Source organism: Micropterus dolomieu, linkage group LG17 (assembly GCF_021292245.1).
Source record: "Micropterus dolomieu isolate WLL.071019.BEF.003 ecotype Adirondacks linkage group LG17, ASM2129224v1, whole genome shotgun sequence".
NCBI classification, from domain to species: domain Eukaryota; kingdom Metazoa; phylum Chordata; class Actinopteri; order Centrarchiformes; family Centrarchidae; genus Micropterus; species Micropterus dolomieu.
Window position 1 is genome coordinate 37,749,179 of NC_060166.1, and position 14,381 is coordinate 37,763,559.

General features: G+C 39.8%; 2 protein-coding genes across 2 annotated transcripts in view; both read left to right on the forward strand.

Moving 5' to 3' along the window:
• The first annotated feature begins 638 nt into the window (after positions 1–638).
• Positions 639–7,173, forward strand: LOC123986595 (papilin-like). Its single transcript, XM_046074946.1, has 9 exons — positions 639–672; positions 764–1,108; positions 2,550–2,588; positions 2,949–3,113; positions 3,547–3,717; positions 4,499–4,555; positions 4,856–4,876; positions 5,604–5,709; positions 6,414–7,173. Exons 2-9 carry the CDS (start codon positions 781–783, stop codon positions 6,433–6,435), a joined length of 909 nt encoding a protein of 302 aa, XP_045930902.1. The 5' UTR covers positions 639–672; positions 764–780; the 3' UTR covers positions 6,436–7,173.
• A 4,265-nt stretch (positions 7,174–11,438) lies between these two features.
• The window catches only part of LOC123986476 (tumor necrosis factor alpha-induced protein 2-like), a 71,793-nt gene continuing 68,850 nt past the window's right edge, over positions 11,439–14,381 (forward strand). Inside the window, exon 1 of the mRNA XM_046074749.1 lies at positions 11,439–11,685. The gene's annotated coding sequence lies outside the window, so the exon portion shown is untranslated. The remainder of the gene's footprint in view (positions 11,686–14,381) is intronic.

The following is a 14,381-nucleotide window of genomic DNA, read 5'->3' on the forward strand; positions in this document are numbered from 1 at the left end:
GAACTCAGCTGCCAGGCTTTTAACCAGAACAAAGAAATATGACCACATTACTCCTATTTTAGCTTCATTACACTGGCTCCCAGTATGTTTTAGAATTGACTTTAAAATTCTATTGATCACTTTTAAAGCTCTTCATGGCCTCTCGCCTTGTTATATTTCTGACCTTTTAGTCCCATACGCACCAGCACGTACCTTGAGATCCTCGGGCAGAGGTCTGTTGTCTGTTCCAGAGTCTCGACTGAAAACTAAAGGGGACAGAGCGTTTGCTGTCAGGGCCCCGAGGCTCTGGAACAGCCTGCCCGAGGAAATCAGGTCGGCTGAGTCAGTGAACTCTTTTAAGTCCCTTCTTAAAACATACTTTTATAGGAGAGCCTTTCCCGATCTTATTTGACTTTATTTTATCCTTTTTATTGAGCTCAACACAGACACGACTAATCTTTGGGTGTCCCCCACTATGAAAATAGTTTTGGAAACTTCTCTTATTAAATGAGCATTTAAATTCAGGTTAGTCAACCTATTTAGAAACATTTAGCTACAGGCATAAGAACCTCTTAACGGGAAACTAAGACACAACTCCCTCTCAGAATATTTCAGCAATGTTCAATGACGTGGGTAGGGCCAGGTTTCATGACACAACACCAGCACACCAGAAAGTGTTTCCTCTCTGTCCAGGTAGAAGTCATCAGACTCTACACATAGTCAAATACTAGAAAACTTTAGTTATTAGCCACAAAATCTGTTCACATTTTCATCTGAATTGAAGATTGGGAGAGTGAAGCCATGGCAAGGAAGGGTTTGTTTGGTTCCTGGTTCTGTGTGCTGTTGGTGTGTTTCCTGGTCTGGCCCGGTCTGGCCCAGGTCCCAGAGCCAGCGCAGTGCCTCGTGTCCGGAATCTACAATCTGGTCCGGCTGCCGGAGAGTAAGGACGGGGAGAGCTGCCGGCTGAATTGCTTTGCAGAGCCTGACTGCCACATGGCCGTGGTGGCCAGACCTCTCACAGGCCCAGATCAGTGTCTGCTGGTCAACTGCCTGAACCAGAGCCAATACTCATACCCCCGAAATCTCAGTGCAGAGATCAGGGTTTACCCCAAGACCACCACTTGCAATGGTAAGATGCATTCATGTATTCTACAGTATTCTGTTTACAGCTGCAAAGAGAAAATCCTCTGTCAGTAAGTCAAACTATCAAATGACTAGAGACAAAGATCAGTAACAATTTTTTAAATCAGTCCTGTTTGTCCTGAGAGTGAGCTGAAAGGGTGTCGGGCTTTCGGCACAGACTCTCTGCTCTGTGACATTCATTAAACCCGGGGGGGCTGAGTTTCAGCTGCACAAGGCAAGTTTATTTGTACAGCACCTCTCAACAACAAGGCAGAGTGCTTTACATAAGACAGAAAATCAATAAGACAAGAAACACAAGGAAATACAAAATGACACATTAAGATAATTTACAAAGAGCAAAATGAGCTAAATGGATTTGAGTATGAAATAAACTGTCCCAATTTGAGTTTAATAAAATGAAAAGGCAAAAAGTAATGTCTTAAGTCCGGATTTAGAAGAAATTTAGAAGATCTGAGAGTTAAAGCAGACCTTCTCCTCAGGGGGGGCGCTAGAGAGCCATCAGATGGGTTTTGCTCTGCTGCAGGTCACAGAATCCAGTGTGCTGCTGTCAGATATTAGTGAATTCTTTAAATTTTTCAGCCTCTGTCTGAAACAAGCTGTAAATGCTCTCTTTAAGCCCCCCCCCTCTCAAAGCCCACTGTCTTCTGACTGGCCAAGACCTGAACCATGTTACCAGGCTGTTGTTGTCGCTGGGCCGAACAGGCAGACTGAGCCGTTGCTGAAGTCCTTCTAGACAAGTCATGCCTCTCGGCCGCCATCTTGGCAACGTCTCCGGGCAGCTTTTTCGGACTAACAAGACCAGGCTCCTGTCTGAGTGAATGGCGAGAGAGCCAGAGCTGCACTTTCACTGGTCACCCGGACATAAAAACTACATGAATAGAATCAGCAGTAAAATCTGATAAAAATGGCAGAAAAAGTTTGACAACTTTGCCCCAACTAAGGTTTAAAAAGCGTTTTTCCCGACCGGTTATACTTCTACTACGCATGCAACACAGACCCTTACATCAGTGGAACCACACGACTGGCTGAAATATATTTCCTACCTACCTAATTTTTTGAATCTTTGACCATGTTTAACATGAACATCCAACATTATAACATTGTAGATGTCATAAAATATGGAAAAGCATAACAGGTCTCCTTTAAAGGGAATTGTAAGAGAGGGCATTTTTGAACATTTTCAATTATTTATGAACAGCTACAGTTAATTAGCATAAAAAAGTTTGAAGTGACTATAGAGAGTTTTTGTTCCCCGTTTGTTGCCCTGTGTTTTTTTAAAGTTTACCAGGGTTATATCCTCAGGAAGGCTTCTCTCTCTTGTAGACAGCAATCTTGTTTTTTATTAGGAAACCCAGAGGATGATAAATTCTTTAGGAAAATCCAGCTTGTTTCTGATGATAAAATCTGCAAATGTCTCTTTTCCACAGATCTCAAGAAAGGCGCACATGAAGTAGCTGAGGAGAGATGTAAGACCAAACCTATATTCATTGTAAAGTATGGCTTAATGTTTAAAACCATTTTTTTCCTTGCTTTCTGGCCAACTAGCTCACAGTAGTAACCCAGTGTTACTTCCGAGGCCAAGTGGAGCACATTATTAGCTAACAGCATAAGCATGTGGGAGTAGGAAAATTATTTTCTGTATGTGCCTTGTGAGGACGTAAAGGTTGAGAGGATAGTAGCAGGAACTGTGGGCGGGGCTAAGCAAATGGTCAATTATATTTACCTTAAAACAGAATAGTTTAAAGAAAAATAGCTGCAAATGAAAATAAATCAAAGTTGACAAGGCACGACAAAGTGATCTGTGCCGTCTCTCCGTCTGCCACCAGTTCGCTGTTATGGCCTGATGAATTACAGCAGCTGTCAGTCGGGGGTTCCCAGATTCTTCTACAACAGCACCAGTTTCAGGTGCGAGCGCTTCTACGGGGGCTGCGGGTCCAACAGGAACATGTTTGATACCCAGGAGGGGTGTGAAGCCCTCTGCAATGAAAAGTGTAAGAGACCTCTCAAATATATTCAGATCGAGCTCAGTCACAGCACGTTCACATACAACAAAAAAACAATTTTTGCATTGCGTTACTCGTTGTGTGAGTAAATATTTGGTTCACTACCTACAGCGGTATGAACCTAAAATAAACATTTTGCTGTGATTGTAATAAACAGATCAAAATGATGCCGGAATTATGACGATTTATTTTGTATGTAATCACACCGCCTGAAACACATCCGTTGTCATAAATAAGACTTAAAGGTGACATTATCAAATCAGAAACTGGTAATTACACACATCATTTTGTTAAGACCCAAATAACTCGCTAGCTAACTGGTTAACAGCTACTTAACCCTCTGTTTGGTTAAATTATCAAAATATCTTCAGTGCAAGGTTTACTAATACATCAATTTATTCCTCCATCTTGTTCCCGCCAGTCCGTTGTTATCGGCCCATGCTGTATGGTGCATGCAGATTGAACATGACCAAATTCTTCTACAACCAGTCGAGTCAGCGGTGTGAGAGATTTACCTTCAGCGGCTGTGGCTCTAATGGAAACATCTTTTCGACTGTGGACGAGTGTGAAATGCTCTGTGGTGATATTAAAGGTAATAAAACTTTGCACCCAGTGACACAATTGACTTCAGAGCATTGAGAGTGAATGATTCATCAATACCACAGATTACCTGTAATTACAGTTATTAACATCCAGTGCCAACTACTTAATGCTTTTTTACTTTCTATGCTATCTGCAAATCTATCTGTAAGGCAACTGTAGTATGATTACAGTGAAACAGCAGACCTGCATATTTAGCAGTCTTCATATTTATATATGACCACAGACTCTATGAAAGAAGTGGGCGTAGCCACCGTGACATCACCTGTTGATTATTGGACTGCCGTTTGTCGCCATCTTGGTTTTTGGAAACAGACGTGACCATATTTTGACAAGAGGGTGGTGCCTGCTAGCTTGGTTAGCAACATGCATCTATAATTCACATTAACATGTGATATTAGCTGGGATACTAATTTTGGCTAGCGACAAACAGGCTTAAAACTAAACATACCTTACTGAAAAAAGGAATAGAGCCCTGGGGCACTCTGACATTATAATGCCTTCAATTCTTACACACTGATTTCTATTTTTAAGACAGGGGTTTAAGTTCAGTGCATTTTCATTTGCTTTGCACATAATTTGTTTAAATATAGTCAGATACGGAAAACCTTGATAGTAACTCAAGTCTTCTGTATATTTTAAAGCAGTTGCTACAACCAATCAACCTGCTGTGGAGAAAGATAATAACACATCTGTGTTGCCAACATTATGTTCACTTTTAAAACTATCTCATCAACTCTACGACTCTAAATAACATTTTAACCTGTTGCCAGATTCAACAGCCACTTTTCCTACAGAGACGACAGAAGAACCTGAATCTACAGAAACAGGTAACTATATTTGCTGTATGTTATATTTACTTGCATATGTGTCTAATTCATTCTAAATATAAACATTAGAATTGTTCATTTCAACCAGACACCTCACCTTCTGTCACCGGTGATGCTACAGGGATCATTAGTATAAACAATATATTTTATTGCTGTGTGTCGTAAAACAGCTTGTTGTTGCAACAATGACAAAACCTTTGTGACTTTTTTGTATTATATGTTAAGTTTGAGAGCAGCTTTTTCATGTGCATATATTCCTGTATCATACGACTCTAAATAACATTTTAACCTGTTCTACAGACACTGTTTCTGAAGAGACAGGTAACTATATTTACAGTTTATAGTTTGTCATATTTACTTGCATGTGCTATTCATTCAATTTTAAATGTAAATTAGAATTGTTGTTGTTTTAACCTTCTGTCACCAGTGATGCTACAGGTATTATTATCATAAAAACACTTACTTACTTAAAAGAAACTTAAAATGTTAAATGGTCTGTATTTGTGTAGTACCTTTCTAGTCTTCCGACCACTTAAAGCACTTTTACACTACATCACATTCACCCATTCATACAAACAATAATGAAAAATCCCAAACTATAATAACCTTGTTGAGCCCAAATGTGTGCAGAGGCCTGACAAGTAACGGTCTTCAGCCCAGGGCCCGTTTAACACAGTGTTTCAGTGCTTTAAGTGATTATTACGTAATTCAGCATGCCTGCTCTGGTCTGTACAGGGTCTCTGTACTACTGCTCTCTAACCTCTGGCTTTCCATGTATGCGTATGGACGGGCAGGCAGGTTCTCTCCCTGCCGTATAGCTTTCCACATAGGCACGTGGAAGGGCAGAGCCACACCGCCAAATATAACTACAATGCTGCAATATCAGTCTCTGATAAAAGTTGTCCTGACTGAAATAAAAACGATGAATTCAACAAATGTCCGCCCTCTACATGTCAGCATTCAAACCAACTACACAGAAGGGATGGACACAGGATGTTTCGTCTTTGATGCATCAAACCTTTATCTTTCTCTCTCTCCTGTTGTTCAGCCCCTACCTTTGTTATTCTGGCCATTTCCATCTTGGCGCTTGTGGCCCTCGTCGTCGTCGCCATCATACAGCGCTGCAGACGGTCTCAGAGTCCACCTCCCGACAGGTAAGCAGCCTGCGCATAACCCCTCGTGAAGGAAGAGTTTCAGTCTTCAGCAGCAGACGTGCTTTGTTCTTTACTAATCTGCTGTAAGTGGCATCGATGTGATGAGCGATACTTTGTGTTTGTACTTCACTGGTTTTAATGTGGAGATCTGAACTGAAACTTCCTCTTCCTGATTGTTAGGAGTTTGACCGCCGGACTCTGATTTAGTTGCAAAAAACTGATCAAACTGATGCTGAAATAACGACATCATGATGCAGAATTGTTTAAATATGAAATCATGCTTTGTCAGGTCTGTCAGCAAGATGACAAGCTTACAACTTTTAAAATGCTTGTTTTCTGAATGGAGTTGCATCGATCAGGGTTATGCTAACTTTCATAGGAAAGTACCGCGATAGCTGGAATCAAGTAACAGACACATTTGTCCTTCCTCGCTTAATTTTCTCCATATAAATATGAAGACTATCGCGACAAAGTGCCACACCAATTTCACGCTTGAGTTGAAAATTGCACACAGCATGTGTTGTCAGTTGTTATTTAGGGGGTTCCTTATGTGAATCAAGGATGTAAGGATAAAGGTGTCTGATGCTAGACAGACTGTAAAGTCCACTGAGGCAAATCAGTGTTATTGAGCTGTATAAATACTGACTTGACTTATTTTACACAATAAACCTGTATTTTTCTGTTTTTTCTTTCTTTCTCTCCAGTGAAAGGAGGCAGTTGTTTTGAAATCCAGATGAGCTATCTTTTTTGGAGTCTGCGTCTGTCGAGGCGGGTCATTAAAGGGATCTCTGGTGATGTTTTGCAATTTTGTTCTTTGTCCAAAAAAGGTTCAGTAATTTCCTAAAACAGTGGTTCATTGAAGTGTCTACCAAACAAACAGGCGGAAGTGCATTTATTGGGTACTACTTTCAGAATCCACATGTGACTCACTGATGTGTTTTAGCTCTAAAAGTCCAGACTGAATTGTATCAGGATGAACTGTAATAACTTTGTTGATCCTCTGACTTTCCATCTAGCGCCACCATCAGGTCAACATGTTAACGTGTCCAACATTTTATTTACGAATACCTTCAGGACTAATGACATTCCCATCAGCCTCAGCTGTGTTTACTGCTAATGAGCTAATGTTGGCATGCTAACATGCTAAACTAATATAGTGAACATGGTAAACATCTTCGGGCGCTTCACCCTCACTGCTTGTTTGTTACTGAGTTTAGACTTTGACGAAAAAATCAACGCTTCTGAATAATTTACATCTTTTATCTAAATTATGGTGGACCCTCTCATAATTTTGACTTGAATGATTAATTAATTAAATAATTTCATTTTAGGTTGACTATGTAACAACTGTCCAGGGACTACAGATGAAGAATAGTCTTTTGGCTGATTTTCTTCAGTGTTTTATTACCGTGCACTGTCCCTTCTAAATGAAACTGATTAAATAAATAAAAATATTCATTATTATTATTATTTTATTAATTTTTTTGATCATTATTTGATAACACATTCTCGCTCCCAACTCGTCACATATGGACATTGGCGTTGTTTTTTAACGAGTAGGGCTCCACGGTCAAGTTAGCAAGAATAAATATGCAACGTTCAGTTAGACTTTCAAAATAAAACTAGTGGTTAACGTTGTGAAACGTCACAATTTGGTAAGGTTTTGGAAAAGATTGTGGTTTGGGTTAAAACAACCACGTTACTTATGTCAGTTAACTTACGTAAAGCTACGTTACGTAACTAAAAAGAATCTATGTTGGGAGTGAGAATGCTTTTGTGATTCTGTATTTGGGTAAAATTAAGGGATTTCCTTTTAACAAATATTTTCCTCTGGGTTTAGTTGGCTTTTCAAACCACATCTGATTAATATTATTTTTATTCTTCCTCTGTGAAGTGTCAGCTCTTGTATTGGTGAAGCTGCTGTTTCAGTCATTAGAGAAGTAATCATTCCTACACAGGTGATCTACTGAAGTATTTATAGATTTAGTCATGGCTTTCTATTATGGATCACTTATTGACTCTTGAATTGTCAGTGTTGTTGTGTGATTTTAAGGTTCTTATGTATGATTCATCAGTCAGAATAAAATTTGTGAATCTTTGAACTGGTTGTTTTTATTGTTTTACTTTTTTACTTTGTTAAATAATTAATATTAAAACAACGTTTATTTCATTAACATTTTTCATTTGATGATTAAAACTTGACATGAAATAAAAGTGAAAGAAAAACAATGAAAAAAATATATTTTGAAATAAACATGTCATCCAATTAAATTCAGTTACCATGAAAACAAAGGAGGATTATCATTTTGTAATAACAAGCTGAGTCTTAACAATTTCAAGTATTTCACAAAAAGTTTTATAACTATAATATAGAGAGCCTAAGTCACTCGCTTCTGAATCCGGCCCATGGGACCTTATTTTGGAAAATGTACGGTAGTCAACGGTGAGAGACAACTTATCTTTTTATTCTGTTATAATTGAGCCCTGAAATACACACATGATGTTGTTCAATTTAAAATGTAATTTTGCAAATCAAGAAAGTTGCAGTTTGTTGTAAAACAGTAAAATTACATGTCGTTTTGTGTGAATACCGTTAAATGAACTACATCTCTCGTCTCGCGCAATATGCGACACCAACATGTTAACGTGGTAATGTTAAGCTAAAGTTCATTGCTTGGTTGCTGCAAGCAAGATAACTTAGCTACGTTCCATGAAGAAATTTATCTCACCTGATGTGTTTAATCCAACGACTGTCTGTCCTTTTATCACCTGTCATGTGAGCTCTTTGACGTTAGCTTCAGTAATGTTAGCTTCAGTCATTGAGAGAAAAAGTTACGAGGTCACATCCGCGACTTTTGGGTTTGTGGTCTTTGTAATTATGTATTTTCACAGTCTGATACCTCAACAGTTTTACATCAAACTGTGACTTTCTTGACTACATTTTAAATTGACCATCACCATGTGTTTAATTCAAAGCACAATTCAAACGGGATCAAAATAGTTGTTTGTCTCCTGCCATTGACTACCGTACAATATTTTTTCTGAAGTAAGCTCCCCTTATTACACATCTGATCTTTGTCGATTTAAGATACATTTTAAATTAAAGAAGGTCGTAGTTTCATGTAAAACTGTTGAGATATGACTGAAAATACATAATACAAAAACCACAAACCCAAAAGTCGCGTATGTGACATTGTAACTTTCTCTGTCAGTGACTGAAGCTAACATCAAAACACTTACATGAGACAAGAGAGCCAGGAGTCGTTTGATTAAACACATCAGGGGAGATATATTTCTGCGTCGAACATAGCTACATTATCTAGCTAGGAGCAAGAAAGCAATGAACGTTAGCTAGCTTTACCGCGCTAACATGTTGGTGACGTATATTGTGTGAGATGAGAGATGTAGTTTGTTGAGCGGTTTCACACAAAACGACATGTAACTTTACTGTTTTACAACAAACTGCGACTTTCTTAAGTTGCAAAATTATATTGTAAATTGACCAACATCATATGTGTAATTCAGGGTTCAATTCTAACGGGATAAAAAGATAGGTTGTCTCTCGCCGTTGACTACTGTGCATATTTTTTTCAAAATAAGGTAATAAGTGAGTGACTTAGGCTCTCTATTGAACACTTACTCAATACCCAGCCCGACTGAGCGATCCTGCAGTTCAGCTTTGTGCCATCGAAGGCGACAGATCATCATCTAAGATCAATACAGCGCTTCATTTCTCTGATCTGTTGGAAAAGATCTGCCCCTTTCATAAAAAATTTAAGCTACAAGAAGCCTGTTCCCAAGGTGCATTTCACTGATAAAACAGCCAATCACAGAGCTCCAAATTCTGCTGTGAGGATGAATTATACTTCCTTATTATACAGTCCATTTACTGTCTGCCATTTTATTCAAATGTGTATAAATTAATACTTCACCATGTAGAGCCCTTACATGGGGGGCCACAGGAAGGAAAGACCAAAATGAAAAAATTAATGTTCTCCATGGATTGAAAATAGATCAATACATTCATATTTTGAAAAAAAAAGGATAAAATAATTACATCAATCAATCAATTATTTAATGTAAGAAGAAATAAATGGACATTTATTTATTTACATATAATATTTATTTGTTCGATTTGGGCCACCATAGAGATTTTCTTTACTGCAACTTTTCTTTTTTACTCTGTAACAATGTGGTAATGTACAACACTAAGTAAAATGGCAAAATTTTCTACGTCCACAGAATCGACTCTTCAACCCCTGAAATTAAAGCATTAATGACAAAAAGGGAAGTGAAAGTGCTGTAAAAGAATAAAACCAGCTAAAAATGTATTTATTTAACATTTTAACTTTTAGCACAAACAAATGCATTTTGGTCATATTTCAAACAGACAGTTGGATGATTCGTCTTCATTTCTTTTTTATGTCCAACAAAGGAAATGCCTCCCGGGCCGTGAGAGAGCAGAGCTGCAGGTTTTATATGACCCCGAAATCCATCATCACATTTTAATGGAGGGAAATCGTATACAGGCTTCTCCCTGAGAGACACTTTACATGGAAGGGAAAGAGACTTTAACATAAATAAAAATACATGAAATGTAAGAACCCGGAGACTGAAACTTGTTGCTGTCATGGGAACTTAAAGAAACTCCGTCTGAGCAGCTGAGGCCAGAAAAAGGTTAAGCAGTGAAAATAACATAAATACTAAAAGAGTCTGAAGAGTTCTGGGGTTTGCAGAGTGTTGAAGAGTTTCTTTGTGCTGTTGCATTTTATTGGTGAACATTTTTCTTTTGTGAATGTGACATTTTGCTAAAGAAAAATGTTTTGTTTGAGCTGCAGATATCACGTCTTTGCAAACTAACATAGTTAGACTTTTTCAGATCTTTCCTAAAGATAACAGTATTGGAACAGCTCCAAAACAAGTTCAGGGTTGTTCCACAATCACGTCCACAGAAAGAGACTTTATATAAATGTCATTTCAGTGATGGAGATGTTTGAAACAAACTTTTTCCCATCAGATATTTGTGACGAACCCTCCCCGGTGATGGATGACGTATGAAATGGTGACTTTCTGAAAGACGGATCTGAACCTTCTGATAAAAAACATATTTTTTCCTGCTATTGTGTCATTCAAAGATAAAGGACAAGCAGAAAGAGGCAGTTTAGATTAACCCTCCAACAACACGAGATGAGGTAAGAGAAAGGACTCAGAAGAATTCTGTATCAGTTCAGTCTTTAAACCGCTGCTAACAGTTCAAGCTGCTGGTTGGCAGCCATGTTTGTTTTGGGACAAGAACAGGTTGCAGGTGGCGTTCTCGTGGGATTTGTCGGGTCGTCTACCTGCAGAACTCCAGGTGTTACTGAGTGTGTTGGCTGTTGGGTTTTTCGTCAGGTTGATGGTGTGTCTGTGTGTGTCCTTGGTTTACATGCAGCAGAGAGAGCACAGACGCTGTTGAGGTGCCTTTGAGCCAGGCAGCAAACCCCCGGGGGGCGCTGCTGTTGTGGTGCCGGCAACCCGACCAATCATGAAGTCCAGGGTGTGTGTGTGTGTGTGTGTGTGTGTGTGTGTGTGTGTGTGTGTGTGTGTGTGTGCGGGGGGTCGGTGGGGGGAGGAAGAGGAAAAGATGACCATTTCCTGCTGCAGCTAGAAAATAAAACAAACAGGAAAGCAGAGCTCCCAGAGCTCAACGAGGAGCGAGAGGAGACCAGTAGAAAACCAGTAGAGTCAGAACAGAACCACAGGGAGCAGAACCCGGTAGAACCCTTCTAACAGAGCAGAGGAGGAAGGAAGCTGCAGCAGAACCTTCTCATCAGGAGTGAGGACAGCAGAACCACCTGGTAGAGGACAAAACCAGGACAGCGACTGAGCGGCGACCGGGTCCGGACCTGGACTGACTGAAACACACACTCAGAGATGTGACGGCCCTGAAGCGAAGTCCTGGATTATTATTTACTTCTACAGGAACAGAAGAAAAAGGTAAGCTGCTGCTTCTTTACTTTAATTTTAAAGAGTGCGACCCAAGTGAAGAGGACGTTTATACAGGACTCAATGGGACATTTCCTGTTTAAATAAAGGATAATTTAGTTGTTTTTAATTTGGAAATACAGCTCAGACGCTGGTCCGGTTCAGGTGGAGCTGGTTCATTACAGAGAGGAAGAAAATTATCAGGCAAGTCAAACACACAGAAACTACAAAACACACACACAATATCAGAAGTGAAAACACAGAATATATGTGAGTACTGGCCTACACGTGTCCTGACCGCTGTAGCTCTGTAATCATCCACTCGACGTCACCGGCCTGTAAATCCACCGGTCTGCTGCTGGTTCAACAGCTTAACAACCTGAAAGCGTGCGAGAGCCTCTCAGCACAAAGAACAAACACGGCCTGCTAAATCACTAAGTCACATGTTGTGCAAAACTACTTATAAAACTGCACAAACTATGAAAACCATGAGTCAGATATTTCAGCTGCCTCATCCAGCTAAAATAAAGGTGAGATTTACCAGCGTGGTCGGCGTGTCGAGTGTTTGTTTCTGATGGTTTTGGGAACCTGAAGGCAGCGTCTGAAACTCTGAATCTGCTTTCTTTAGCAGCTGTTTGCTTTATTGATCAGACAGACTTTTCTGTCGAGGACCTGTGAAGACTGAGAGGAGCAAGCCAACAGATACAAGAGAGAGGGTCTCGCTAACGTTTCTGTCATCAGGCGCCTTTCAGCGGCGAGTTTCACCGGCTTCCTGAGACAAAAAAAGGCGCTTCTGGCTTTTATGACACAGCAACAATAGTGCCCAAGTCCTTGTATGACTCAAGGACTTCTACATCCTGACCACTCGTTTTAGTGCAGACAGGATTCCAGTGATGACGTCTTGATTCCAAAAAGAAGGCTTCTTGACACAGTTTTGAAAAATAATCGGCCGGGCGTGTCCAGGATGTGCAGGAGACAGTTAGTTTAATAAAGTTAAGTTTCATTAAATGCTGACTGTCCTGGTTTTTCCTCCTGAAGAGAACGACAAACAAACACAACGTTCACCAAATCAGGAGATAATAATTGTGTGAAAAGTGTTTGATTTAATATCGAGTTAATAAATAAGACACATTAATCAAACTTGATGATCCCCAGTTGAACAGAATCAATGTTTAATTAAAAATAAAGAAACGTTGAGATCTATCATCTGCTGACACTTAAATAATATTTATTATTATGTTGTTGTCTCGTGTTATATCAGGTTTCTGGGGACAGACAGCAGGAGCTGAAATCTGTTTTCCTATGAAAGAGAGGTTCAATTTGTGCAGGAACGTATAAAATATTCACCAAGGAATGTGCGCAAATTCACAATATGAAGTATAATGTAGTAGTATAAAGTACAGTGACGTGCATAGGTGTCATGGACGCTGGGGACGCTGGGGACGCTGGGGACGTGTCCGCACCACTTTCTGACAGCATTTGTAAGAAAACTTTCTGAACCAACCCTGAGAAAAGTTTTATTTGCACTAAAAGAAAACATGCAATGTAAATATCCAGCGTTGGGCAGCAGCGGCGCTGTTCGTTAGTAACAAAGCTCTTTTATTGGCCGAGTAGCGCGGTAGCGTCCACACACGCTACATTTCCTCAAGCGTTTCTGAAGGATCAGTGAGAGACGCCACCGCCACACACGGACCTGTATGTGAAGCGCTTCCTGTGACGGTGACATCACGTACCGATCTTTGGGCTGATGCCTGCGACTCTGCTGCAGGGGAGTAAAGACGCACTGAGTTTACTTTCTATTGTGATGGTTGTTGTAACAGCTCTTGTGAGAAGGATCAGGGTCCAGTCTGGACACCTTAATAAGCAATTAAATGACGTTATAAAAACTAAAGAAAGAGGAACAAAAACACAATATAGGCCTTTGTTACGTTAAAAATATGTCTTGCTTTTTGACAAGCAGTAGAATTTTTCAAAGGAACAATTATTAAAATAATAAAAAACATAAAACATTAATGATAACAATGTGATAATTAAGTAACTTTATACAAACAACAATGGTTCTGTGTTTCTTGCATGAGGAAATACATTTAGCTGCAATGATGAGAGTTTCTGTGTGTCTGATTTAGCAGGTTTTTAGTCTTTCTTCTTTTGCTACTGTGGAATGAAGTTAGCTCAATATAAACTAGGCTTTACTGTGCGTGTCACTGGGGGGGGGGGGGGGGTAGCAGCTGAAGCTTCATTTAATGTACAGTAGCTTGTAGCTTAGCTCACTACATTTTCCAAGCAGCTCGATCAACACTGGCAAATATAGAAGAAATAAATGTGCATTGCCAAAAAAGAGAAACTTAAGCTCACACATCCTGCAGCGGCTCTTCCTCGCCCTCAGGTTGGTCCCCCGTATGTTAACCTGCAGGTGAAGACTTGGTTTAAGGTCAAGATTGATCTCAGCAGACCATCAGGACCGCTCAGAACAGACCCACACAGTGCTGAACCAGAACCGAAGACGGGCTGCATTATCATCTCTAATTCTTATCATTTCAAGAGGTTCAGTGTTTGATGCTGACTGAATGAAACATCAGTAAAGCAGCTGTCACACACTGCTGGGGAATCTTTGGGTCTCTGTAAATGATATCAAACAGAGTCCTGTCTGGACTTGCTCTGTATAAAAAGTGCAGCGAGAAGCCTTTTGTTATGAATTGGCGCTACAT

Coding starts and splice junctions, on each gene's coding strand:
- LOC123986595 (XM_046074946.1), top strand. CDS start 781: ATGGCAAGGAAGGGTTTGTTTGGTTCCTGGTTCTGTGTGCTGTTGGTG. Junction 3,114..3,546: donor AGCCCTCTGCAATGAAAAGT/GTAAGAGACCTC, acceptor TGTTCCCGCCAG/TCCGTTGTTATCGGCCCATG. Junction 4,877..5,603: donor CACTGTTTCTGAAGAGACAG/GTAACTATATTT, acceptor CCTGTTGTTCAG/CCCCTACCTTTGTTATTCTG.